Source organism: Actinia tenebrosa, unplaced genomic scaffold (assembly GCF_029948245.1).
Source record: "Actinia tenebrosa isolate PJP-AT-01 unplaced genomic scaffold, QUT_ActTen_1.0 PGA_scaffold4__44_contigs__length_22323623, whole genome shotgun sequence".
Classification (NCBI taxonomy): domain Eukaryota; kingdom Metazoa; phylum Cnidaria; class Anthozoa; order Actiniaria; family Actiniidae; genus Actinia; species Actinia tenebrosa.
In genome coordinates, this window is record NW_028292581.1 from 18,302,645 (window position 1) to 18,327,709 (window position 25,065).

The following is a 25,065-nucleotide window of genomic DNA, read 5'->3' on the forward strand; positions in this document are numbered from 1 at the left end:
CGGCAATTGAAAAATAAAGAAGACTCAAGGGAATGGCACGTGATCTGAATACTACAAAAAGGAATCAATATTTGATAAAGAAGCCGTTGGTCATCTTTTACCTTTGTGCTTTTGTTTTCACTTTTATTGTTTTTTAAAAACAAATTTTGTTCAGCTTCAACTTCACTTTTTTCCCCATTTTTCAAAAATATGAAAAATACCCATATTCTTATTCCCAACATCGAGACTACAAAATAAGCCCTACTTCCCCTGCCTCCCCTCCCCTAGTATTAACTAGTCGCCTTTGACGGGTTACTGATCCTCTAGACCATACATAATAAATAAGGAATACAAAAACTTTCCAATATTGAAATGTAGACAAAAATACCCGTTTTTTATCCACAATCTCGAGAATTTCTAATTAACCTTTCCCTCCCCTCCCTTAGTAGTATTAGCCACGTGTACTAGAGCCAGTGCCGTGATGGTCCATGGGATAGAACCTCTCCCCTTGGCTGACCAAGGCTGTACGTTCAGTCAAGTTCGTTAAAATTAATCGTCAATCGTTGGGAACTGTTTAGCTCTTCGTCTTTCTCTAGGCGGTTTATTCCCACTATATTCACTCCTTTATATTCCACGGCATCAGTGAGTAGTCCAAGCCCAATCTTTGTATCAAATCGAAGGGATCAAAGATGAATCCTCAGTGCAGCAAGTGCAGCAAAGCTGTCTACCCGATGGAAAAATTGAACTGTCTTGACAAGGTACTGATCGAGAATACCGTCCTCTTGAGGGCCTTAAGTCCCAAACATAATATACCATGGACTTCCAACATGTCTATTGATTCTCTTTTATGTTTTATTACTCTTGCAGTTCTGGCATAAAACGTGTTTTAAGTGTACGGTCTGCAATATGACTCTCAACATGAAAAACTACAAAGGATATAACAAGATGCCGTATTGTGCAGCGTAAGTTGGTTTATAACCTCTAGACTCAATTAAAACTGTACTATTCATGTGTGACAGCATCGGGGAATAGCTCTTCCTTGGCTTTTAATGCCAATATTATAATATGTACGAACCGATTGAATATGATTTTGCTTAACAAAGTAAGTTGCAGCACCTATGATTGTTGTCGAAAACTACATCAATTGTAATACAATTAAGTCCTGGAATGCCTTTTGTCATGGAGCTTTTCAAGAATTTCGTGGACTGTATTACCAAAAACTCCTCAAGTATTAAATCAAAGATCCTTAGCTTTATTGATCTTCACTCGTAAGGAGGGATTTTTGTAGTTGGGCGGTGTAGTTCTGCACAAGCTTTATTTGTGTATTCTTTGAAGCAGCCTTTTTAATAGCTGAAACGCGATTTAAGCAAATAATTACATTGACTTGTCAACAATGTTCAAATCTTTACATATTTCAAAGGAAATAAACTGAATTAACCTTAAATTACCGTACTATCAAAAACTATGCACACTATATTTAGCAAGGATCACATCCACGACTTCCACAACCGCCTTGTGTTACGTTACTTCGCCATCAAACTATCAGATGTTTTGAAATCTTCAAACATTCCTTTAGACTGTTCATCAGTTCCTAGAATAATTCCCCCGAACTCCGCCCAAATAATGTCGAGATATTCAAGCAACGCTGAATATCTGTTTTGGGATTATATTTTAAAGCTCGTGTTTATAAACGTATTGTAAGAAGGACGCGTTGAGGAGTGGTAAACAAACAGAATGCTAAAGATCCATGCCCTAATCGTGCGATTCTCCACGAAGATACCTGATCCTCTTATATTGAACTCGTTTTAGATTACAGATTTAGACTTCATATATTTTTCTGACCCCTTATAGTATTCCTTGCCTTTGGATGACTCAATTCTTTAGTAGTCTGTTTGTGAGAGAAGACATGGAAAATTGATGAGAGTCTTATTTGGGATTTGTTTAAGCGATAATTGATTGATGAGTGAATCAGCTTCTTTTAGGAAGTTATCCAAACCTTTGAATAACTTTTCTTTTCTTGTACCACGTGTCAGCAAGAGACAGCCTAACACCATCTTTTCTTGTTACAGCTGTTACTAGTGTGATATATCAAATTTGTAGATTATTAATTGTCTTATTACATACATGTAAGGCAAGTCTTGGTAGATTATGTAATAGTCTTGTTACATAGTCTTATGTACAAGTACTGGTTGCTGCACACTTTACACTTTGGCTCAAAGGGGCACTTGGATGAAAATCAATGAAAATTAGAAATGACTTTAAACTTGGTTAAACTTATCCAGATAGTAGCCGAGCAACATGTTTCCTTCACAGTCAAAAGTGGTGGGAAAAAAATTATCAATTTTATTCAGCATCTAAATTGTGAGTAAATGACGTCATTTACTCAACTCTATTGTTCTTTTCTCTTTTAACCCAAAATATCTCAAAAGCAAGTGGCTCCCAGGCTAAAATTTTCTGATTTTTTCTTTTTGACTAATCTGATTTTTATAATCATAATTGAGTCATATTCTCCTCAAATACTTCAATTATTCGGACTTTCAAAAATTGGGGCGTTTTCATCCAAGTGCCCCTTTATTACAACCAGTGATGGTGAGATGATAATCACTGCTTGAATGGTGATTTTTATTCTGAATTTTGTCTTTCCTCTTATTTTCAAGTCCACTGGTAGAACAAAGCTTGGGATTGGACAAAATAACAAAAACAAAAAAAAGCATTGATTATGGTGAACAATGTGTATTGTTCTACATGTGAGCTGCATTCTTTGTTTTATCTCACCATTCATTGTTTGTTCATCCACTCCAAGGCTAGGTTCTGCCAGTTGTGGATTACTCAAATAGAAAACGTTTTTAGTCTGCCATAGTAAAGAAGCATGGTAAAAGGAGGTCATTCCAGTAAATTTTGCATGTCATTTTATTATTCATTTGGCATTGCATCCTTATTTTTGGCCGGCCGCTATTTCGAGCCCTTGGTTTTCCCTCTGGGTTCTCTGTTTTTCTGTGCTCTACAAAAATCAACTTCTAAATTCGAATTCGATCTATCAGCTGCCTTATCAATTGGGTTGGCAAAACTTTTAGGCACTATAACGTCCACCCAGGAGTGGTAAACCCATTACTGTAGATAGTACGATAATGAACATTTTGAATAAGGCTGCTGAAGGTGTTTCTATCCTGTTTATATAGCCATACCAAACGTTTTTGATTGGCTTTTTAACAAAATATTTGAAGTTGGATTGATTTGAAATTCACACTAGACAGTAGTCTTGGATGGAAGTTAATGATTGTGTACATTTCAGCAGAATTCATGTTTCTATGGCAACGATAAACAAGAAACATTGAAATCAGTTGAACTAGAATTGTACGCAAATCTGGTGAGATCTAGAGAAGCAGATAACAACAAGATTAACTATGACATTGGGCAAACGAAATGTGATGGAATCAACGAATATTGTTTTTTCAATTTTGACTAAAACACGAAAATAATTCGACTTTCGATTTTGCATTTTGAAACGAATCACTCACTTTGACTAAGAGCGGCTAAATAAAACTACTTTTAAATAAAGCCAAAATCTTCTAATAATTTCACTATTCTTCTAAGTTTGGAAAAACAGTTTTTCCTTACAAAGTCTTTATTCAGAAGGTTTTTTTCGCTGAAGCCATTACCACTTATGATAACTTATAGACAGAAACTCATATTTTACCACTTTTCTAAAAATCTCCCCAAAAAGATGGATTTTTTTTATAAACCTCAAAATACATTTTTGGCGTAGCAGTAGCAAACTATCATATCTCAAAAATTCATTTTGATTGATTCATTTTAACACATATAAAAAATGATTCTAAAGTTGGGTCTCAAATGACAATTAGCATAGCATATTTACATAATCTATCTGCATGAAACGACAAAGTATTGGTGTCAAGTTATTTTGTTGATATTTTGTTCATATTTTGTTGACAGGCTCCTATAGTTACATTTCTGATTTAGTAGTTAAATATGGACCAGCAAGAAATCTAAGATCATCTAACTCTAATTTATTAGAGTTCCTAAATCTAGTTCTAAGACATATGAAGACCGATCTTTTTCCCTAGCTGCTGCTAGGTTATGGAACTCGCTACCATACAACGTTAGGACTGCTAGTACGATATTCTCATTTAAATCAGAGCTTAAAACTTATTTGTTCGCATCCTGATTTTTTTCCCCTTTTATTTGTTTGCATCCTGATTTTTTCTTGGTATCTATCTATCTCATTGGTATCTATCTCAATGATATTGTAAATTTTTTATTTATTGCTTTTCACTTTAGGGCACTTATGTAAGAGCATTGAGTTCTAATAATGCTCAGGAACTATTATATTTATATTTATTTAAGTTACATTTGAAATATCTACAAGTTAGAATTATGTTATGCGATTTTCTCAGATAGTAAGAAACACAAATAACATCAGCCGAAAATTTCCTCACAAAGAGATATTAGGTCAGTTAAAACCCCATTTTACTTCTAAAACAAATGAAGTTTGCAATTTATTTTATTTTTAAAGCTAAAATAACAATATGTTGTTGCATCACTGTTGATACTAACAAGGTTGATTTAGGACCACATGTCTCTTAATCAGTAATTATAGTATTTTACCAATGGTGTAATTTACATTTTTTAAGCTTTATTTACTGTTTTTAGTGGTTATGAATCCACACCTGACTCCCTCTATTTACCCTGTGTTTGAAATTGTTTGTAATTTAATTTGTCAAATGTTAAACAGCTTTGAATGTCAGATCTTATTAACTATACAAATGCTAACCTGCTTTCCAACTGCCTTTATTAGAAAAGACATGCCAAAAGGTGAATTGTTAGACTAGAAGAAAGCATCAAATTTGGCTCAGAGTTAACTTAGGTCCTGGACACCATACAGTCAATTCAAAAAACATTGTCGTCGACCGGCTCAAGCGTACGCAACTGGACCAAAAGGAATGTGGGTAGAAATCACTGAAGAGGTTAAATATTCGCTCTGAATTAATTGTTCCCACTAGTAATAATATAATAATGGCAAGAAACAATCCTTCAAATGCATGTCTTTGGGTTTAGGGAAAGAAAAACAAAGTAGTTATGATTCAGTTCACAATTCCGAAAATATGAAGGCATTAATGAACGTCTCCTTCAACACTTCCCGCTCGCCTACGAAGGTTCGTGCTGTAAACCAGGCATAACTAGTCAGATAAAATAATGGAGCCAACTTGGCTTCAATGATTGCTACCCAGAGTTCCTTTCAGTCCAGTCGCGTAGGCTTGAGTTAGTCGAAGACAACAATTTTTGAATTGACTGTATTTAAAAGGGGTGCCACGAAATCTGCTGTTGGGGGACGGTATGTTCAGTTATATTTCTGAATGGTAGTAACAAAGCATGCTATGGAAAACATATCTACCCCTCCCAATCCAAGACAAATCCCCCCTTCCCCCCCCTCCTCTGAAATTTTGAATTCACTGTCACCCATTCTGAATTGGTTTGTAAATTACACAAGGGAACTCTAAACCAATTTTGTTGCTTTCTTCCAGATTGTAACAATCCATTTAGCAACCTCAATAAGATAATAATAACTACTGAAAGATAATGGTTTTTAACTTTTTTTTTTTAAGGCATTACCCAACAACCAAGCACACTACAGTTGCTGATACACCAGAGAACCTTCGTCTTTCTAAACAAACAAAACAACAAAGCCAGGTGAGTAGAGAAGATGACACTTTTTTGTAATGTTACATACAGTTGTTGGTCGGCTTAAAATAACGGCCGGTAAGTCACGGTCATGATGATCAACCAAATTAGTTTTAGCTCGGTCATACCGCATTTCTGGCTTAAAGTGTACATCAAGGAAATTTTTAAAATCACTTATTTGTGAATAGTGTAGTAGTTTTTTTAATTTTATTTTCTTTTTGGAGATATAAACATTTGAAATATCAATATGCAAATGACATGACGAAAATTCGAGACTAATTTATTATACAAAAATGCTGTTGTGGAAAGTACTGCTGTTTTTTCATTTGCAAATCATCCTTATAACTGAAATATATGGCTTTGTACACTTTTGGGTTATTTCACTTCAGAACACTAGTCGTAAATCACATTGCAAAATTTAACATATTCTGGAGTTATTTACGTCATCTCATTTGCACATTGATATTTCAAGTATTTATATCTTTCAAAAGAGAAGACCACAGACAAAAATACTGCAACTCTACTACTACGCTGTTCACATATAAGTGATTTTGGAAATAAATTTTTTTCCTTTATATACACTTTAACTTTTCTGGTCAAAATGGCCTGTAAAGAAAAATTTGATCAGGCAAGTTCCAATTCTGGATGGACATTGTCCGATGTCTGGCCATCATAGACAATGTCTAGCCGAAACTGGAACTTTGCCTTGCCTCTCATTTTAACCCGTAATGTTGATCCAGAAATGAGGTATGTATAGCTAAAAGTAATTTTGTCAATCATGCCATGCAACTGACCAGCTATTATTTTAAACTCTCGGATATTTTTAATATTAGGCAGTAATCACCCCAAGATTTGTACTAATAATATTTGGATACTTTTGCCTCAAGGTTGAATATCACAAGAAATTTGAGGAAGAGAAAGGCCACTTCACTGCAGTTCCTGATGACCCAGAAACACTGAGAGCCAAGAAAAACACAGACAACATCAGTAGCATCGCATATGCAGGATCATCTGCAGAGATGAGACTTGGAACATCTGGCAGGGGTGCAGTTGAAGCAGGTAATACTCGAGCCAGTGTACAGGCTTTTTATCCCAGGGGGTTACTCCCTTTGTTCAGGTGGTAGGGGTGATCGGCACTCCTTTTAGGGTTGAAAATGTTCCCTGTGTGGACCTTCTAGGGGTTCCTGCTCAAAAGTCAATTACGTAACATAACTTTTGGGGTCATTTATTATGTGTGTTATCCATGCTATGCCGCACAATGATGCACTAAGTATTTCTTTATTATGATCATCTTTATAATCTTATTACACGCTGTCTTGTCATTCATTAAAGCGGCGTTGATAGCTGGGGTTAATATTAAATCAGGTTGGTTTTAAGAGCCTTTTTAATTTATGCATACCTTTTAGGGGCTATTTTAAAAATCGACCGCCGATCACCCCTATCACCTGAACAAAGGGAGTACCCCCCCCCCCCCCTGGGCTTTTTATATACACTGTATCTCTCAAAGACAGAGTGGGTGCACAAGATAAGCAAAAAATTGAGGCCAGTTGGCCCAGAGTATATAAAACACTACTAATGGGTTTTAATTCTGGTAAAACATGACACTGTTGCACCTACAAACATCTACAATTCCACACACAAACATGTGCATTCCTTTCTTCACGTATCGGAATCTTTTCATAAATTTCTTTTCCACTAATCAAAAGCATGCTGACACATGGAGAAGGGAATACAGACTAAAAGTTTGATAAATGTCAGTTAAGCAGTGTACGTTTTTTTTTCTTGCTTGAAAACCCAGTTTGGTCACATATGTAGTAGGATGAATGATGGTACAACACATTTTTTGGTTAATGGTTGCTTCTTTTGATTTAAATATGCAAAATAACCATTAAGGGAAGGTTCGTTTTTATTGAGGGGAGGACTAAGTTCGTTTTTATTGGGGGTATTGGTAGTAAATTTTTTAAAAATGGTGGTTTACTTCCCTCTTTCACTCAGTAAGAAATCCCTGACCCCGGGTTGGGGGGGGGGACTCTCTTGAAAAGTGGTAGGGGGGCTCGACGGACCTTTTAGGGTCTCTGGCTGACTCCCGGCTGACTCCGTACCTTTTAGGGTCAGATTTGTTCGTTTTGAAAAATATCAAACGTCATACAAGAATATAATGGTTGGAAACGTTGTCCTTTTAAATGTGGGCGTACCTTTTAGTGTCATTTTCAAAACCGTACATCGAGCCCCCTACCCACTTTTCAAGAGAGTCCCCCATCCCCCAGGTCCCTGACCCTCATGTAAGTGAACAAGGAAACAGCTTATGTCAAAATAAAAAGGTGTGATCCTCCACAAAAGTTCAAATTTTTACTGATCACTCTCCCCTTCCCCCCTGAATTCCCAGCCCTCCCCTCTGCTAGGGCAGTAATGCTTGGTTCAATAGTCTACATCACAGTTCCCTGCACCATCTTTGGCCATGAGCATCTATGTGAGGCAAATGATGAGCTTGCAATAATGGAGACGTGAACAATTGTCCAAGGTGTTAAAGAAGGTCTCTATTGTTCCAAGCTCACTGTTCATCTCCCTTTGATGCAAAGGTATGGCTACATTTCAAGATGGTGCAGGGAACTGTGAAAGGGACTATTGTTGCTTGTTTGCTTTCTGGTTGATTGATTAATCGTTGGTATGTAGACTGACTGACTGATTGATTGGTTGGTAAATAATTGTGTTATTGATTGTTGGCAGGCTGTCTGGTGGATTGATTGATTGGCTAGTAGGTTAATTAAGTTATTGATTGGTGGTTGATTTGATTGTCTGACTGATTGACTGACTGACTGGTTGATAATTCATTGATTGTTTAATAGATTGATTGACTGATAGAATGATTAATTGATTGATCGATTGATTGATGGCTAGGCGTAGAGGGATCCAATCCCCACCAACCTGGTTATGAAGACAGAATCAGAAGTCAGCCACAAATGCGACAACCTCCACAACCAGAGCCTGTGCATCATGAGCAGCGCCCTCCAGCCGCTGCCACAAAGGTACCAACATATCACATTTTATGCATGTATAATAATAATAATAATAATAATAACAACAACAACCACACCACCAATAATAATTATAATTATACAGCTTCTCATTAATCCCATATAGGTAATTGTCCAATTATTTTCTTAATTGGACAGGTCTTGTTGATATGGGATTAATTAGGCAGCTATATAATTAATAGGTAATGGGATTTCATGCTCCCCAATCAAGAAATAATTAGACTCGAAAAATTCCTCTGATTGCCAAATTGGACTAGGCCTATGGCCTCATCCAATTTTGTCAGTCCTCAGCATTTTCCTCGTCCAATTATTTCTTAATTGGACAGCATGGAGTCCTATTACATATACTAATGATGATGATTTCATAAATATAACGCCTTTTCCTAAAGTCCAAAAGCGCTTTACAAGTATATTAAAGTTATCTTTAAATATTTGTGTATATTTACAATAAAATTGATATAAAAAAGTCAATAATGAATATAAATATAAATATGTATAAGAGTCATCTATCAATTAGTAAAAGTTATAATATTATATAAAGGTATGAGATATATTAAATAAAGTATTTTTTGAATAAATGAGTTTTTAGATTTTGTTTAAAAGTGTCAATTGATTGGCTGGCTCGTATATGATATGGTAAATCGTTCCAAAGTTTGGGAAAGCATAAGTTGAGAAAGCATGTAGTCGTAGTCCATAGGTTTTCAGATTATATTTCTTAAGAGTAGATACTATAGTAGCTCAGAGCTGCTAGTGTTTTTTTTCCCTGCCGCCAGCCAAAAATGTAAAAGGTACAAACTGAATATTTTTGATTAACTACAGTGAAAAGCCAAATTTTAGAGTACAACTGTCAGCTACCAAGTACTCGTAATATTGAAAATTCCTAAATTCCATTCTCAGTGCCTGATAATTAATATTATGATATTATAATATTTTTATTCTTATTATTAATTGCAGCCACGTTACAGGGCTCTCTATGATTACACTGCTGCTGATGACGATGAAGTAAGCTTTGTTGAAAATGACTCAATAACAGATGTAAACATTATTGACGAAGGATGGATGGAGGGTAGAGTAGAGAGAACTGGACAATTTGGCATGATTCCAGCAAACTATGTGGAAAAAATATAATTCAAAACGAGAAAAGGAAAAAGGAAAAGAAAATTATTTGTAGGAAATTGTTTGCTCTGCATTATTAATCTGCATTTCTCTTTTTTTTTTCTCTCTCAAAAAAACGACATGATTGTAAAATAAAGATGAGAATGAGAAAAAAATAAAAAAAAAATCATAGTTTTTTTCGCATCCCTGTGGCATTCGATTCACTTTTGTTTAGACTTGAATTTGTGAGCTGTGATTGGTCGAGTGACCAGTGATTATGAGACAATATTCACTGCTCGAGCAGTGATTATAAGGTTTCCCAAAGTTTGCCAGAACGGCAATAATACTAAAAAAAATTTTGATCCTGAATTTCGTCGTTTTTTTCTGATATTCAAGTCTAAAATTATACTAAAACAATTATTCACCTCCGGTTCAGCAAATAAAGGGGATATTTGCCTCGCCACTTGAAGACTCAAGGCTTGGTAAATATTCCCCGATATTCGTTTTGCCTTCAGGGAATAATTGTCAAATGACCCTTTCCCAAGATATGGCTGGATGTACATGTACTAGCTAAAGCCTTGGTTTGGATACATATTATCAGAGATATATGTATAGAGGCTTTGCACTATTACGTGATGGCAGCCATGACAAGAGGCAGGAACAATCAAATCTGATTTACATGAGAAAGAATTCAATTTCCTATTGGAAAAAAGACTATCGCTGTGCTTCCTGTCATGGCTGCCATCACGTGATGGTGCAAAGCCCCTATAGGGACTATCTATCACACACTTGTTATGACGTGATTTTATTGGATAATTAATCAATAAGACAAGCTTAGATTTAAAGAAAAAGCTGCTTGCTAGTTGAATAATATTACTAGGCGCTTAACTGTGTCTTGGGAAAGGTCTGATTTCATTTTCATCTTTATTTTTAAATATGTAGTTTGCCCCTACAAAAAAACAACATTGAGATTGATTATTGTAGCACCTTGTAACTTCAGTCAATGGAAAAATACTGTCTTCTTGTAATGACATTAAAGTAATTTAACTTTCAGTGTGTCTTTAAGTAAAAGTAGTTGTTCGACTAGCTAGTTCACTCAAAAGTTATTAACAGTTTTCCACGTAGCAAACATGATGCATTCTGGTTTAGCTTGGGTACTTAACTTTAGACTGCTTACTCGGCTCCAATCTCCGCGCGCGTCAACAGGAATCTTAAGACAATAGTCTTTACTGAGTCTGGAAGGAAAAGTAGGACTGCTCGCAGTCTAAAACAACTTTTGCTCAACCTGCTTCGCACGGTGTAATCTATGCCGAGGTTAGACCAGAATGCATCATCCTGAGGAAAAACCATCACTAATCTCCTGTTCCTGATTATCGAATTCAGAAAAAGCACTGTATTGTCGAAATTGTAAACATTGCTAGCTGTTGTTGTTTGTGAATATTTGGACAGTGAAATAAGGCTAAACAAAGGTCTGTTGATAACGTTTTTTTCCTTCTATTGGTAAAGTTAAGGACAATATGGCCCAACCAACTTGAGGTGGCAAAAAGTTCAGACGTTCTCGGATTCCCATACGAATTCACTGACTTAGAAAAGCTTCAATCAAGCTAGAAAAATGAATTTTTACTTGTATTTAGAGAACTAACTAAACAAACCAAGTTAATAGTACATTTAAAGCCAGTACATTTGTACAGAAATCCGAGAACAATGCCCGAACGTTGTGGTGACCGTAACACAATACAAAACAATTTACTGACCACGTGACGGCTTTGCGCTTGCGCCGAAAAGGTGAATTGAAACGGCTATGACTGACATGGCGGTTCGATGCTAGCTAGGAAAACTCCATTCAAAAACTATTAGAGTGCACGCACTAAAACCGTGAACATTAAATATTACTAATTAGTATTATTTGATACAGAATCCTTCGTTTTCTATTGTTTAATTATCACTATTTAGTGCTAAAAATTAGTATAGTAGTAATAAATTATGCGTTCGGTGTGTATATAATGAAGTAGAGAGAATAGAGTCGTTTTCATATGACCGTGCATAGGAAATAGACCATTTAGTGCGTAGCAGTGTGTAATAGTTGGTAATAGACACAAGGAGACTAGAGTAGTCTAATTTTATTCTCAACCACCTTATTGTCAACAGTTTCTTTTGTGTTTTAATTTCGTTAAATTACACTTTATTACACGTTATTTCAACGAATTTACAAGGGAGAATTTTATATTAATCATGTAGCTATAATAAGTAAAATGAACGACAAAGACAAGAAATCATGTAGCTCCCATTGATTACATTTGTTAATTTACATCTTGTTTATAATCAGCTATTTTCTGACTGTTATGTCATAATGCGCCATGATTTTCGATAATAACGTCGTACATTAGCTGTGCGTATTTGTTGAAATGCAGTTATGATTGCTAGCATAGCATTCTCTCTCAAAAATTTATAAAAAGATTATAACGAGCGATGGCCTTGCCCTGTGCAAAGATCATTTCCATTGGATTTAGATCATAAGCATACGCAGGAAGCTTCACCAATGTAATGTTTTTCCTTGCTAGAATACGACATAAAGCAGCTTCGTTGTGTATACTTGCATTATCTGCGACTAAATAGGTATTTCGTGGCAAAAGTGGCAAAATTTGCTTCTCAATTACCTCGTTTAGTAGCAAAGTATTAAAGGCTCCCACAACTGGGACGGCTAGAATGACTCCCTCATTAAATCCACAAGTTCCTAACGTAGATAACTTGACGTGGGTTCCTCCTTTCAATCTAAACGATGGACATGCCAATCCAGAGTCAGTTCGTCCAAATTCTCGCTCGTCAGTTTCCATATCGAAATGGGTTTCATCCAAAAAGTATACACGGCTGGGATCAACGGCTCTTCTCCACTGGATGAATAACTGGCGACAGCGCTGATTGTGTGGTGACATTCGTTCTCTAGCCACATAAACACATTTTTTACGAGTTATTCGTAGCTCTCTAAAAAGCCTGACAATAGAAGACAAGGACGGGACTTCGTGGTGTTGAAGCTGAAATTCTTTTGCGAGTAGTTCTCTCACTTCACGTAGGTACGCAGTAGGATAGATTCTAATCACTGCTTCCATATACGCTCTCATCCACCACGTAATTTTTTGAGGAGGCCTACCTTTTGCAAGAAGTGTCATTGAAGCTTTTTGTCTGAAAATCTCAACGTATTTATTAACACAGTTATAGGACACTCGGCAGATTTCGGCGGTCGTTGCTTTGGACTGTGTGGCGAGATACGTAGAAATGACTTGAACTCTCTTTTGCCTTGGGTAAGATTTACCATTACAATAACAACCACCACTTTGGTTCAAAAACCAAGACATTCTATAGCAACTAGAAATTAGCGAAGTAAACAGTATACAAGACCAACAGCGGCTGTTCGACTGGGGAGAGCTTACAAGATAATTTATCTATATCGACACTTCATCTGCAAGCCTTTGTCATTCACAGGATCACAGCGATTGGCCGTTATTTGATTTCAATAAAACTTTGTAACCAGATTTCTATGGTGTGAAGATTAACACATCGACGATTATCATACTCGAATCAACCAACCGGTTTGAGAACGAGTGAGCACGCGACCTTTATTTTTGTTTGGTTCAAAATATTTTCATGCATGCATACACAACACACACAATTTAATTGGAGAGAATATAAGCTTCACCGCTTGTTGTAGCACTGATAACAGTCGTGTCAGTCGGCTGAGAGAAACATGTTGAGCAGGGGAAGAACTTGCCGAAAATGCAGACTCCATGGAGAGGTAGTGCCTTTGAAAGGACATGCAAGAGTTTGTTCATATGGAAGATGTTTTTGTGCACGCTGTAGCACACACGAGGAATTGTTAGCCTTGAGGTCAAAACAGAGAGAAGCGAGGGAGGACAAAGGTCGAATATGGAGAGCAAACCTGGCTTCAACTACACAGAGCTCGATAGGAACGACTTCCACGTGTACGAGCACAAGCTCGACCACAACCACGTCTTCCTTTCCTGATAACACTAATTTCGCTGAAAATTCTATGTTAGCCCTCCAAATGGCCAACTATGAAACCCAAGCAAAAAGGGTAAAGAAAACCATGTCGAAGGCGGAGCAAAGAAAAGGTATTACTGAACGGTTTTTACCGATATTAATATTTTCTATACCATACTATTAAAAATATCAATGTTACCCTAAACGAAAAAAAATGTCTTGACCTTGAACGCATTTTAGCAGTTTAGTTTGTAGAAGTCTGTGCATGTTTGAATGTGAAAGCTTTACATGTGTTAGTATTACTTATCAATCCCGAGGTTTGTCGAAAAACACTTTTACCAGGAATATATGTTGTATATGTCTAAAATGTTCAAGCGAAAAACTGCGGAAATGATTTACACGACTCGCACTCGGTAAAACATCGAGTTCATATGAAATGACGATATTTCTTAAAATATCTCGCAAACCAGTACGGACACCTAATGTAGAATGGTAAAAGTCCTTACATTTTGTTGGTTGTTGATTCATTTTATTTCGTCACTAAGTTTTTATGTTTTGATGTATATCGGTATTAATGTATAACGAGTTACGTAAAGCAAATTTAAAACGCGAAATCCAAGGTGAAAATCCAGAAAAAAGGTATTTCATATTAGTTTTAACAAACCCTTATGACTGGTTTTATTTTTCATCATAACGTTAGAACATTTTTAATGTATCGGAGCAAAATCCACAAAAGTGATTATTTATTTTTATTACCATCATCATGATCCTGAGCATCAACAGTAGTCACTGAGCAATATACTGAATAAATGTTAGCTATTAAATTTTTTAACGTCTTGTTTTGTACGTTTCTTATTGAATCGACAGCTGCACAAGAAAAGAAGCTGGAGGAACATAAGTCTATGTACCACAGTATAAACGCCTACTCGAAGGAGATTACAGAAGCAACAAAAGATCTTAACCCCTTGACAGTCTTCAAGACTGCGCTCATGCTACACCAAAGGCAACCCCGGGAAGTGGCTGATGTTTCTGGTAGGAAAGGAAGTTGTTATGCAGTGTCAACAATACAGCCTCGACTTGAGACAGGGTCCTCCTTTCAGCTTAAGTTTGATGAGCAAATAGCTACCATTAAAAACGTTCTACCATCCGTATCTGAGGCCAAGATAGCTGCGCTTCTTGCTCGAGAAAATGGTGACATGGATCAAGTTGTCCAGTGTCTGATGAATTCTGACTCTGATGATGACGAACACTATCAAGATACCAAGGTAATCGACTTGACTGATAGCAAAACACCAAGCTACTCCACAGAGATGAAGAACCTGGCTCAGTTAAATGTGGAAACAAACACCCTAAAGACCATTCTGGCTACAGTCGAAGCAAAAGAGGCAAACCCAGAAACCCATAACCTACTGCCTTTCTATAAGCCAGGGGAGGACATCAGCAAGAAACTCGGCCAGATGACTGAAAGTTCGCATTCCAAAGAGCTTTCTAACGATCCAGCTAGTTTATGTCCATATTGTCAGGAAGATATTAATGATCAGGGGGATTTTTGTATGTACTGTGGAGGTGTATTCCCCCCAAAAAAGAGATGGTGATAAAATAGATATTAATTCATTGTGAGCCGGACGAACCAGGTTGAGGGGGTGGTAAATTCATACATTTGTCTTAAAGTTTCGCGCGTTTGCCTTTCGCATATTTTTTTATATCACCCCCTCCCCCCCCCTCCAAAAAAATCTAATGGTCGCTCCCTGTGCTTGAGCATCATGTGTTTTGTAAAATCTTGTTTCAGTTCTTGTGGTGTGAAATATACAAACATTATCACAAATATTACATGAAAACTGAGATATAAATAAAAACAAATTTCTTGGCTTATTACATTCTTGTCTTGTCATTCTTGTCATATACCTAGTGTATAGTTAAGTCTAATGGGTTTATTACCACCAATTACCAACAAGTACTGACTATTAGTTTGCCTATTCTTTCACGGTCATATGAAAACGACTCTAAGAGAAAAATATCAAATGACCTTGGCAGGATTCGAACCCACGTCTTCGGTATTCTAGTCCGATGTCTTAACCACTACACTACAAGGACCAACCACGGGGTAATAATCAGCCATTTGGTATCTTTTAGGCATTTCTCGATATCTTTTAGGGTATTTCGTAGTGCTAAAAAATCGTCCAACCACGCTCTTCTAGAGTGGTTTTCATTAACCCGTTAAACAAAGTGTACTAATTAGAGTGTACTAGTCACAAAAAGATAGTAGAAAACAAAATATTGTGAGATAGTGGTTAATTTGCATGGCTGTCAAAGCGAAAGTCCAATCAAAAGTAACCTCTTCCCCCAGGGTCCTTGGCCGACTCCAATCCAAACGACCGCCTAGACTCTTCTACAGTCTCTCGCTCGTCCGTTCCGTCTCCACGCTTAGAGACTGTAACGGTACAATGACCGAAAGGACGGAACGGACGAGCGAGAGACTGTGGAAGAGTCTAAACGACCGCCATGATTTGGTATCGGCCGAGAGGAACCTGGGACGAGGTTGAATCAAAACAAACACGGCCGTGACACGACAAGGCATACGCCAGACATCACGAGAGCCCCAACCTGAATCATGGGTCCTTCGGCAAACTTTCCTTGTTTTTGTACCTTCCTCTTACTAACGATCGTGCAGTGTTATGCAGCCAAGATTGCTGTCGTCCTTTTCCCTAATGGTGTGAGTCACTACTTTATGATCGAGAAAATCGGCAATGTTTTAGAATCTCGAGGTCATGAGGTAATAATATACTGTTTGTATACCTTTTAAAACCTACCTTTTGCATTGTATATTTCTTAGGTTAGTTCCTTCGTGTTTCACTAAAATTTCCAAGATTAAAGTGAATCTGCTCAAGCAAATCCAAGTTAAAGTTTATGCAAATGAATATGATTCTGTATCAGAATTGTGTTTTCAACTTTACAACTTTAACAATACCAAGTTCTTGAAATCCCACGCACGTCTGCAAATATAATTATCATTGAATTATTAAGTATCATTAATAAGTATATATTAACCAGCTGCATAGGCGACGAGACTACAATGAAAATCAATAGTATATTACTGTTTTCCTACTCTGACCGTAAACACTCGAGTTTGTCAACCAATCTGATTTATACGCCATCGAAAACTATAGAATTTGATTTACATGTATTGAAAGTCTATAAAAGCTATTCAAGGAGATGAAATGAGGAAAGAAAGAAAAAATATAAGTATTTTTACACCAATAAAAAGTAAAATAAACTCGAGTGTTCGCGTTTATAGAGTAGAACGACACTAGAGAGTTTTAGATTGACGTTCACTGCAAACGTGAGTGTAACGTCAGTTGATCAGTGAAAATAGATGTAGCAGAAAAACAAAAGAATATTTGTGTGTGATATGAAAGTTTGCAAGAGGTAAAGTAGAATAAAGGAAAACAATGAAAATGTGGCCACGTTTGCCTTTTTGCGGGAAGAAAAAAAGTCAATCTAAAACTCTCTACTATATAAATAAGTCCGCAATCTCTATTAGTGTTGTCACGCAATACTCACTCCCCTAATTAGTGACCAAAAGGGTTCAGTGCACTAATTATTGTTATTTGTATCATGAGGTGACCTATGTGATGTGTTCTATGGATCCAATAATTGTAGGCGCCAAGGTTAATAAACTAATCTACGACACTCCATACCCATCAGATCATCTCATCAAAGACAGCGCAATAGTGGCACTTAAGAAAGGTTTTCTTGACACATCCGACATTGGTCGGTTTATAATTCTTCTCCGCAATATTTGTGACTCACTTCTACTTAATGAAGGTACGTTGTATACTAGTATAATATACTTTATTTATAGTATTCTTTTCTAGTTTACGAGTCTATTTTTTTATCATTTATTTTCATGCAACCTGCATCGATCTTTCCTTGATTCTGTTATAGTTGATAAAAATAATCCGAAGAAATCTCGTATCCAGAGCCCTTATTTCTTACTGCGCATGCTCGACGAAATAATTGGGCTCTGGAAAACTCCAATATTTCCTGTCCTGTGATTGGTTCTCGAGAACAAAGGAAGATACCGGAAGTAAAAATTACAGTACTAGGGAAAATAAACAAGATGACGTCTCAAATTAAGTACACCAAAAAAGCCTGTAGGGCCGGATGTTTCAAAGTTTTGCCGGTTTTGTAATGGAAATTGTATCGATAGCCATCCAATAGATATTTTCGGAGTTAATTTAACTGAAAACCATCTTCAAAACCTAATTTTCCAAGCGCAAATTCACATGCTCGTTGAACATCGTCCGCCATTTTGAATTTACCTAGTCTGTCATAATGCGCATGTGCGAGAAATCCAGAATCTGGGTCTTCCGGTTTGGAGTTTTCCAGAGCCCAATTATTTCGTCGAGCATGCGCAGTAAGAAATAAGGGCTCTGGGTACGAGATTGGATCCGAAGGTAAAGCTATGTGCGAGTGTGTGCATGCTCAGTACTAGTCATCGTCCCACATCAAGAAATTTTAGCTCCTCATATAAATAGCTTCTCAAGCATTTTATGGGATGGAAAAAAGGTTTCGTGTTACGTTCGTAAGCATATAACGTAAGATGATTTTAAGGATTTTTCCCCCACCAGGCAAAATTAAAAAAAAAAAACCACACAGAACGAAAGAAGTGCTATTTCTCAATGATCGGGTAAAACTTCGAGGCTTTATTTCACGTTTCAATGATTTTATTGAAATTTTTGAAGAATCCCCATACAATTCCTTATAACATCACACCACAGAAACCAAGCTTGGGCTGCCTGTGCCTGCGCGGCAAAGGAATTCCCAACACAGGAAACCCAAAAAATATTATAATTCTGTATAGTATTAATGTGTATGTTTTTTTCTTGAAGGCTTGCTTTCAAAGCTCAGAGGATATGACCTGGTGTTTGCGGACAATTCTTTCAGCGGGTGTGGACAACTGGTCCAGCGGAAAGTAGGGATACCATTCATAGTGGATTTCTCTGCCTGGGGTTTAAACTATGATGTTTTTAATTTTCATTATGGAATTCCTTGGCCAGTGTCGTACATTCCTGGTGACTTCATACCCTCATCTACACAGATGTCGTTTCTTCAGCGTGTCAGTAATCTACTTCTTTTTGGTTTTACTCGACTTATGGGTTCATATTTCAGTCACTTTGGAGTTAGTTCTCTAAAGCACAAGCATAACATTGCCCCAGAAAAATCTTTTATCCAGTTGATTCAGGAGACAGATCTGCTTCTAATGCCTGTGGATTGGGCTTTGGAATGGTCTCGGCCTCTGCCACCAAGTAAGTGACTATATGTTCCCAGAAAATACATTCCTCTGAGTTTGAAACTGATGGAAGCACGAGGCCATAGGCCGATCTAACAAGAAGCACAATGTATGAAATGGTTCTTATTACAAACTCATTTTGATTCGTTAACCATTTATGTGCCTCACAGGGGACCATACGAGCTAACAAAATCCCAAGGGAACTTGTAGTACTATGGATAAATGGTTCAAATGATCGTTTATTACTTCCCGGGGGGGGGGGGGGGGGGGGGGGAAGCGGTGGTTTCTTCGCAAAAAAATGAAATGAAATTTGTACCCCTCTCCAAAATCATTAAATAGAAAACGTACCCTTCCCCCTTCAACACTACTAAATACGTACACAAGCCAAGCTAGTATGCGTGAGCCATATGACTCACTTGGGAATTCGAGGCAGTTAAGTACATAGATGAGCTATATGGCTTACTTGCATGGGGCATTATTTAACAATTATTCGCCGAAGGCGAAGTGAATATCGGGGAATGTTTACAGAGACGCGAGTCTTCGAGCGGCGAGGTAAATATTCTCTGATATTCACTGAGGCTGAGCCAAAGAAGCACTTCTCTCTGACTCACGCAATTTCCCGCGTACTTGTATAACTCAACATAGCACAATAGTGAGAGTTTCTCGACCAATCAGCGCGCAAAATGAATTATTAATGAGCATGACAATCAATTAGGTTTCACATGTTACAATTTTATTGTATCTTTTTCAATTAGATGTAAAGATGATTGGATCAACAAATCAAAGACCAGCTGAAAAACTCCCTCAGGATCTAGAGGATTTCATGCAGTCTGCTGGTAAAGAAGGAGTTGTGTTAGTATCTTTTGGAAGCATGGTTGGGGAACTAAATGAAAGACAAGTTGAAATTCTTGTTAAAGCTTTTTCACAGCTGAAGTACAAGGTATTTATGGAACTGTCATTTTTTATTACTAAGTTGAAGATATGTACTGGATTGTTCATTGAGACAATACACTAACCGTCAATCAAAAATATATAAGAGTACAGTGGCGGATCCAGGATTTTTCAAAGGGGGGTTCCATTTCTTAAACTGTGTATAATTCTCTTTTATTTAGTCGATGTTGGACAAAAAAATTGGCTCTAATCACCTAATTTACTATTTAGTAACGGAACTTAAAGGTAAATTAAACATAACAGCAAATATTTATCATTTCGTGTTCAACATTATCTTTGTGGATACTTTTAAGCAAAATTTATATAAGACATATTTCTATTACCTAAAAGATCAAACCTTCAAGGGGGGTTCCGTGGACCCCTACGACCCCCCCTGGATCCGCCACTGGAGTATAATATTATATGGTCATTTACTGGGTACATTATGACATATGGCCTGCACACTGCTAGGCTTAATATGTCCAGATTTAGTTTAGTTCAGGAAACAATGGTAATAGACCACAATCAATTTTTGAATAACTAAAAATGAATTCAAAATTCAACAGGTGGCTTCAGGCCCCGTCCACGCTATGCCGGATAAATTTGAATCCGCAACTTTATTAATCCGTAACAATACTTCAACAAAAACGGAGCTTTTCGAATACACGGTCTCCAGAGTGGAACAATTTGAAAACGCCGGCTAGCCGTAGTAATGTTGATGGAGAACATTTTGTATCCGGAACTTTTCGAATACGATGACGTCATGATTGTCATGGGAACATGGCGGGAAGGCTAACGATTCACCGCGGGCTCAATTTCAGCTTAGATGCAAGTAGTATAGGGAATGGGGGTTCCAGCGCAATCTCAACACGGGCAAGACCCGTGTCAAAAATCCACCTACGGAAACAACCCACTCCAAGTGTGGTTGGGGGCAACAGCGCAAATATGTTAGTCTATATATGGAGTGCGAAGAATGTAAGAGAACTTTTAAGAAAGAAGCGGATTTGAAAAAGCATTTGAAAATGAAGACGAAGTGTATGAGCAGTTATGATTGTGGATGTGGTAAGAAGTTTGAGACTAAGGTTAAATTGTTTTGGCATTGTCAGGACTGTGAGTACGACTACGACGACTTAAAAAGTGCTTGGTATTAGGTATAAAATATTTCCTATTATATAGATGGAATCCCAAAGCAACTTCAGCACGGTGTCAATACCCGGTAACGGTGAGATTGACGTTAGACAGTTTTGGCGTCAGTCAGAAAGGAAGGTTAAAAGGACTCTCCGAAAAGGTATAGAAGAATTAGGAGCCCTGAAAGCGAGCATAATGGTAGAAGTAAGTTTGTCAAAAGACGAGGTAATGACGACAGCAATGTTGCGATCAAAGTCGTTAGTGATATTAGAATCCACGAATCTGGATAGGTCACTCAGTGAAGCCTTAGAAGCAATAATGGAGTCGCTGTCTAACTACACGAAAGAAGGATCGGGTTGGACAGTAGAGGAGGTTGAAGGAATAGAGATAAGTATAGCCAGGTACGTACCCATACGAGGGGGGAGTTACGTACCGCTACCAACGTGGGTAGAAAGGAAGAAGGCTATTGTAAACGTGAAGAATGAAGACAATCGATGCTTTATGTGGGCAATCAGGTCTGCACTGTATCCAGCAGAGAAGGATCCCTGTAGGACAAGTAAGTATCCCACAGATGATTTAGAGTGGGATGGTGTGGAATTTCCCATGCAGTTGATAGACATCCCCATATTTGAGGAAATAAACGATCTAGCAATTAACGTTTACGGAGTCAGAGAGCAGACGATAGTACCGTTAGTTCTGTCAAAAAGTAAAGGAGAGCGCGTACATTTATTCTACCACGGCGGACACTACTCATGGGTTAAACACATTAGCAGACTATTCTACAGACATACTAAGCACAAAGGTAAAAAGTACTTCTGCGACTGCTGCTTGCTGTCATTTACATCCTTAAATACCCTAAAGAAACACGATGAGATCTGCCGCGGAGTCGAAGAAGTGGCGCAACGGATCCAGATGCCCACCAACAAAGAGCTTTCATACGCAGACCATCAAAAGCAGATGCAAGTGCCTTACGTGATATATGCAGACTTTGAAGCGTTGATAACTAAGGAAGAGCAGAAAAGTGGCGCCACGAATAAGGTGGGATTACACGAGATCTGCTCCTTTGGTTACATAGTAGTCAGATCAGACGGTAAAGCAAACCCTCCTGTGATTTACCGAGGTAAGAACGCAGCTAATGAGTTTCTAGAAGCATTGCGAGAAGAGGAGGGGGAGATAAGAGAACAATTAAGACGTCCAAAGAAGATGGAATTTACCAAAGAGAACCAGGAGGCTTTTACCAAGGCAAAGAAATGCCACATTTGTCAACATACGCTTCTCCAGTTTGGAAGACGAGCCAAGAAAGCGTGGGATGAAGATGGAAAGTATCTAGGAGAAGCTCATTTTAAATGCGGGAAGTATGCTAAGAAAGGTGAGAAGCCGGGAAAGCCCCCCACGCACTGCATTCACTGCCACAAAGCATTTGTTGAGGATTTCTATGTGGATAAGGTTAGGGATCACTGCCACATCACGGGTAAATACAGAGGAGCGGCTCATTGGAAATGCAATATAAACTTCAAAGTAAATCCAGACATGGAGATTCCGGTGTTCTTTCACAACCTCCGCGGTTACGACTCCCATTTGCTACTACAAGGAACAGACGGCTCCGACGTCAAATGCATACCCAACAACAAAGAGCGCTACATGTCCGTAACTGTGGGTAAGCTAAAGTTCTTAGATTCGCAGCAGTTTATGGCGGACTCCTTAGCAAACCTCGTAAAGTATAACACCAACTTTCCCATTTCCAGTCAATACGGCGCGGAAAGGAAAGGAGTCTACCCATACGAATACATGGACTCCTGGGATCGATTCAAAGAACCCCTACCACCTAAAGATCGCTTCTACAGCACCCTAAACGAGTCTGGTATAAAGGATGAGGAGTACCAGCATGCGTTAGACGTGTGGGAAAAGTACTCCTGTGAGAACATGGGTGACTACCACGACATCTACCTAAGGTCTGACGTAGTGCTGCTTGCAGATGTTTTCCAAAGCTTCAGAAAGATGGCTATGGAATATTACGGATTGGATCCCGCTAATTTCTACACGGCTCCTGGGCTCAGCTGGAGTGCTTTGTTAAAGAAGACAAATGCGCAGTTGGATCTCCTAACGGAGTACGACATGTATCGGTTTATGGAAGACGGTATTCGTGGCGGCGTATGCGGACCCAGCCGACGTTACGCCCGCGCAAACAACCCCTTAGTAGAGCACGACCCAGAGAAACCAACCACATACATTTACTACCTGGATGCGAATAACCTTTATGGTTGGGCAATGTCACAGTACCTACCTGTGAGAGACTTCGAATGGGATCCAGTGAAGCCGATAGACTTCTACATGCAGGTAGGAAAGGAGGAAGACAAGGGTTACGTCTTAGAAGTGGATCTGGAGTACCCAGAGCGCCTGCACGACGAACACAATGAGTTCCCCTTAGCACCAGAAGCGATAGAGATACCATTTAAGCAGCTAAGTCCGCTGCAAAAGCAAATGTGCCCTGGTTACAAACCGTACAGGAAACTAACTATGAACCTGATGGATAAGAAGAAGTATGTGGTACATTACCGCAACCTGCAGTTCTACGTGCGACACGGAATGCGCGTAGAGAAGATCCACAGAGTCCTAAAATTCACGCAGGAACCCTGGATGCGCCCCTACATTGACTTTAACACGCAAAAGCGTACCGCAGCGAAAAATGACTTCGAGAAAAACCTCTTCAAACTGATGAACAACAGCGTGTTCGGAAAGACAATGGAGAACATCCGCAAGCGCGTAAGCGTAAAAATAGTCAGCACCAAAGAGGAAGCAGAAGCATACGTGTCACAGCCAGGCTTCGTTAGATACGTAGAAATGCTGAACTTCTACGTGATTCACATGAAAAGGGCAAACCTCTTACTAAACAAGCCCGTTTACACAGGCTTTACGGTGCTGGATCTATCGAAGCTGCTTATGTACGAGTTCTACTACGATAAGCTTAAGCCAAAGTACGGAGACCGCTGTCGCCTCCTGTACACAGACACCGACTCCCTAATTCTAGAAGTGCAAACGGAAGACGTTTACAAAGACTGCCTCCCCGACATAGACGAGTACGACACCAGCGGTTACCCGAAGGAGCACTTCCTTTACTCTGCGAAGAATAAGAAGGTAATTGGGAAGATGAAAGACGAAATGTTAGGAAAACCCATCGTGGAATACGTGGGTCTGAAACCAAAGATGTACAGCGTGCTAAAGTTAGACGGCGTAGAAAAGAAAGCTAAAGGCGTAAAAAAGTACGTGGTTAAGAAGGACATTACGCACGAGTCCTACCTCAACGTATTACGAACACGCAAGGAACAGCGGCATAAGATGAACAGCCTGCGCAGCTATGGTCATCAGATACATAACGTCACGCAGGAGAAGGTGTCACTGTCTGCATTTGACGGTAAGCGATGGATGTGTGATGACGGAGTGCATACGATAGCATTCGGACATCACACGATAAGCAGTTCTTCCATGACGAACCCACGTGTGGGGCCATCGTGAAGATAATACAAGATGGGCTGACCCTTCTTAGCTATTACGCTTCGGATCTGGTAAGTTTCCAAAGACCAATTAGGATCCGTAGCTCTTTTGGATCCTCCTTCTAATTCACCCGGCTCATAGAGATATCGGACCGTGACATTACCTAATTTCTTTTCATGGGGGAAGACCACCCTCGAACTTCTGACGAAGGACTTGTGTTCCACGTGTTTCTTTTTTATGGCATCCTTGGGTTTCATTCCCGTAGCCCTGGCCGCCTCGTTGTTCAAAGCCGCGACGACCTGGGGGAGCCTCTGAGTCCATTCCCTGTTGCGTTTGGATGGATCTTCCAGCTCTTTCCAATACTGGTACCCAAAGAGACGCTCAGCCAAGGTTTTATTAAATCTTTCGACGATGCTC

The 25,065-nt window shown here is 38.5% G+C and overlaps 2 protein-coding genes across 2 annotated transcripts in view; both read left to right on the forward strand.

The window, feature by feature from the left end:
• The first annotated feature begins 474 nt into the window (after positions 1-474).
• Positions 475-11,295, forward strand: LOC116300074 (LIM and SH3 domain protein 1). The gene is made up of 6 exons (XM_031708837.2): positions 475-737; positions 847-941; positions 5,604-5,688; positions 6,567-6,738; positions 8,578-8,705; positions 9,669-11,295. The coding sequence occupies exons 1-6, from the start codon at positions 669-671 to the stop codon at positions 9,840-9,842; spliced, it is 723 nt and encodes a 240-aa protein (XP_031564697.1). The 5' UTR covers positions 475-668; the 3' UTR covers positions 9,843-11,295.
• Positions 11,296-16,361: 5,066 nt separating this feature from the next.
• The window catches only part of LOC148907384 (UDP-glucuronosyltransferase 2C1-like), a 50,670-nt gene continuing 41,966 nt past the window's right edge, over positions 16,362-25,065 (forward strand). The window contains exons 1-4 of the mRNA XM_089036909.1: positions 16,362-16,578; positions 17,426-17,630; positions 18,698-19,114; positions 19,854-20,038. Coding sequence (XP_088893035.1) covers positions 16,417-16,578; positions 17,426-17,630; positions 18,698-19,114; positions 19,854-20,038 — 969 coding nt within the window. The 5' untranslated portion in view covers positions 16,362-16,416. The remainder of the gene's footprint in view (positions 16,579-17,425; positions 17,631-18,697; positions 19,115-19,853; positions 20,039-25,065) is intronic.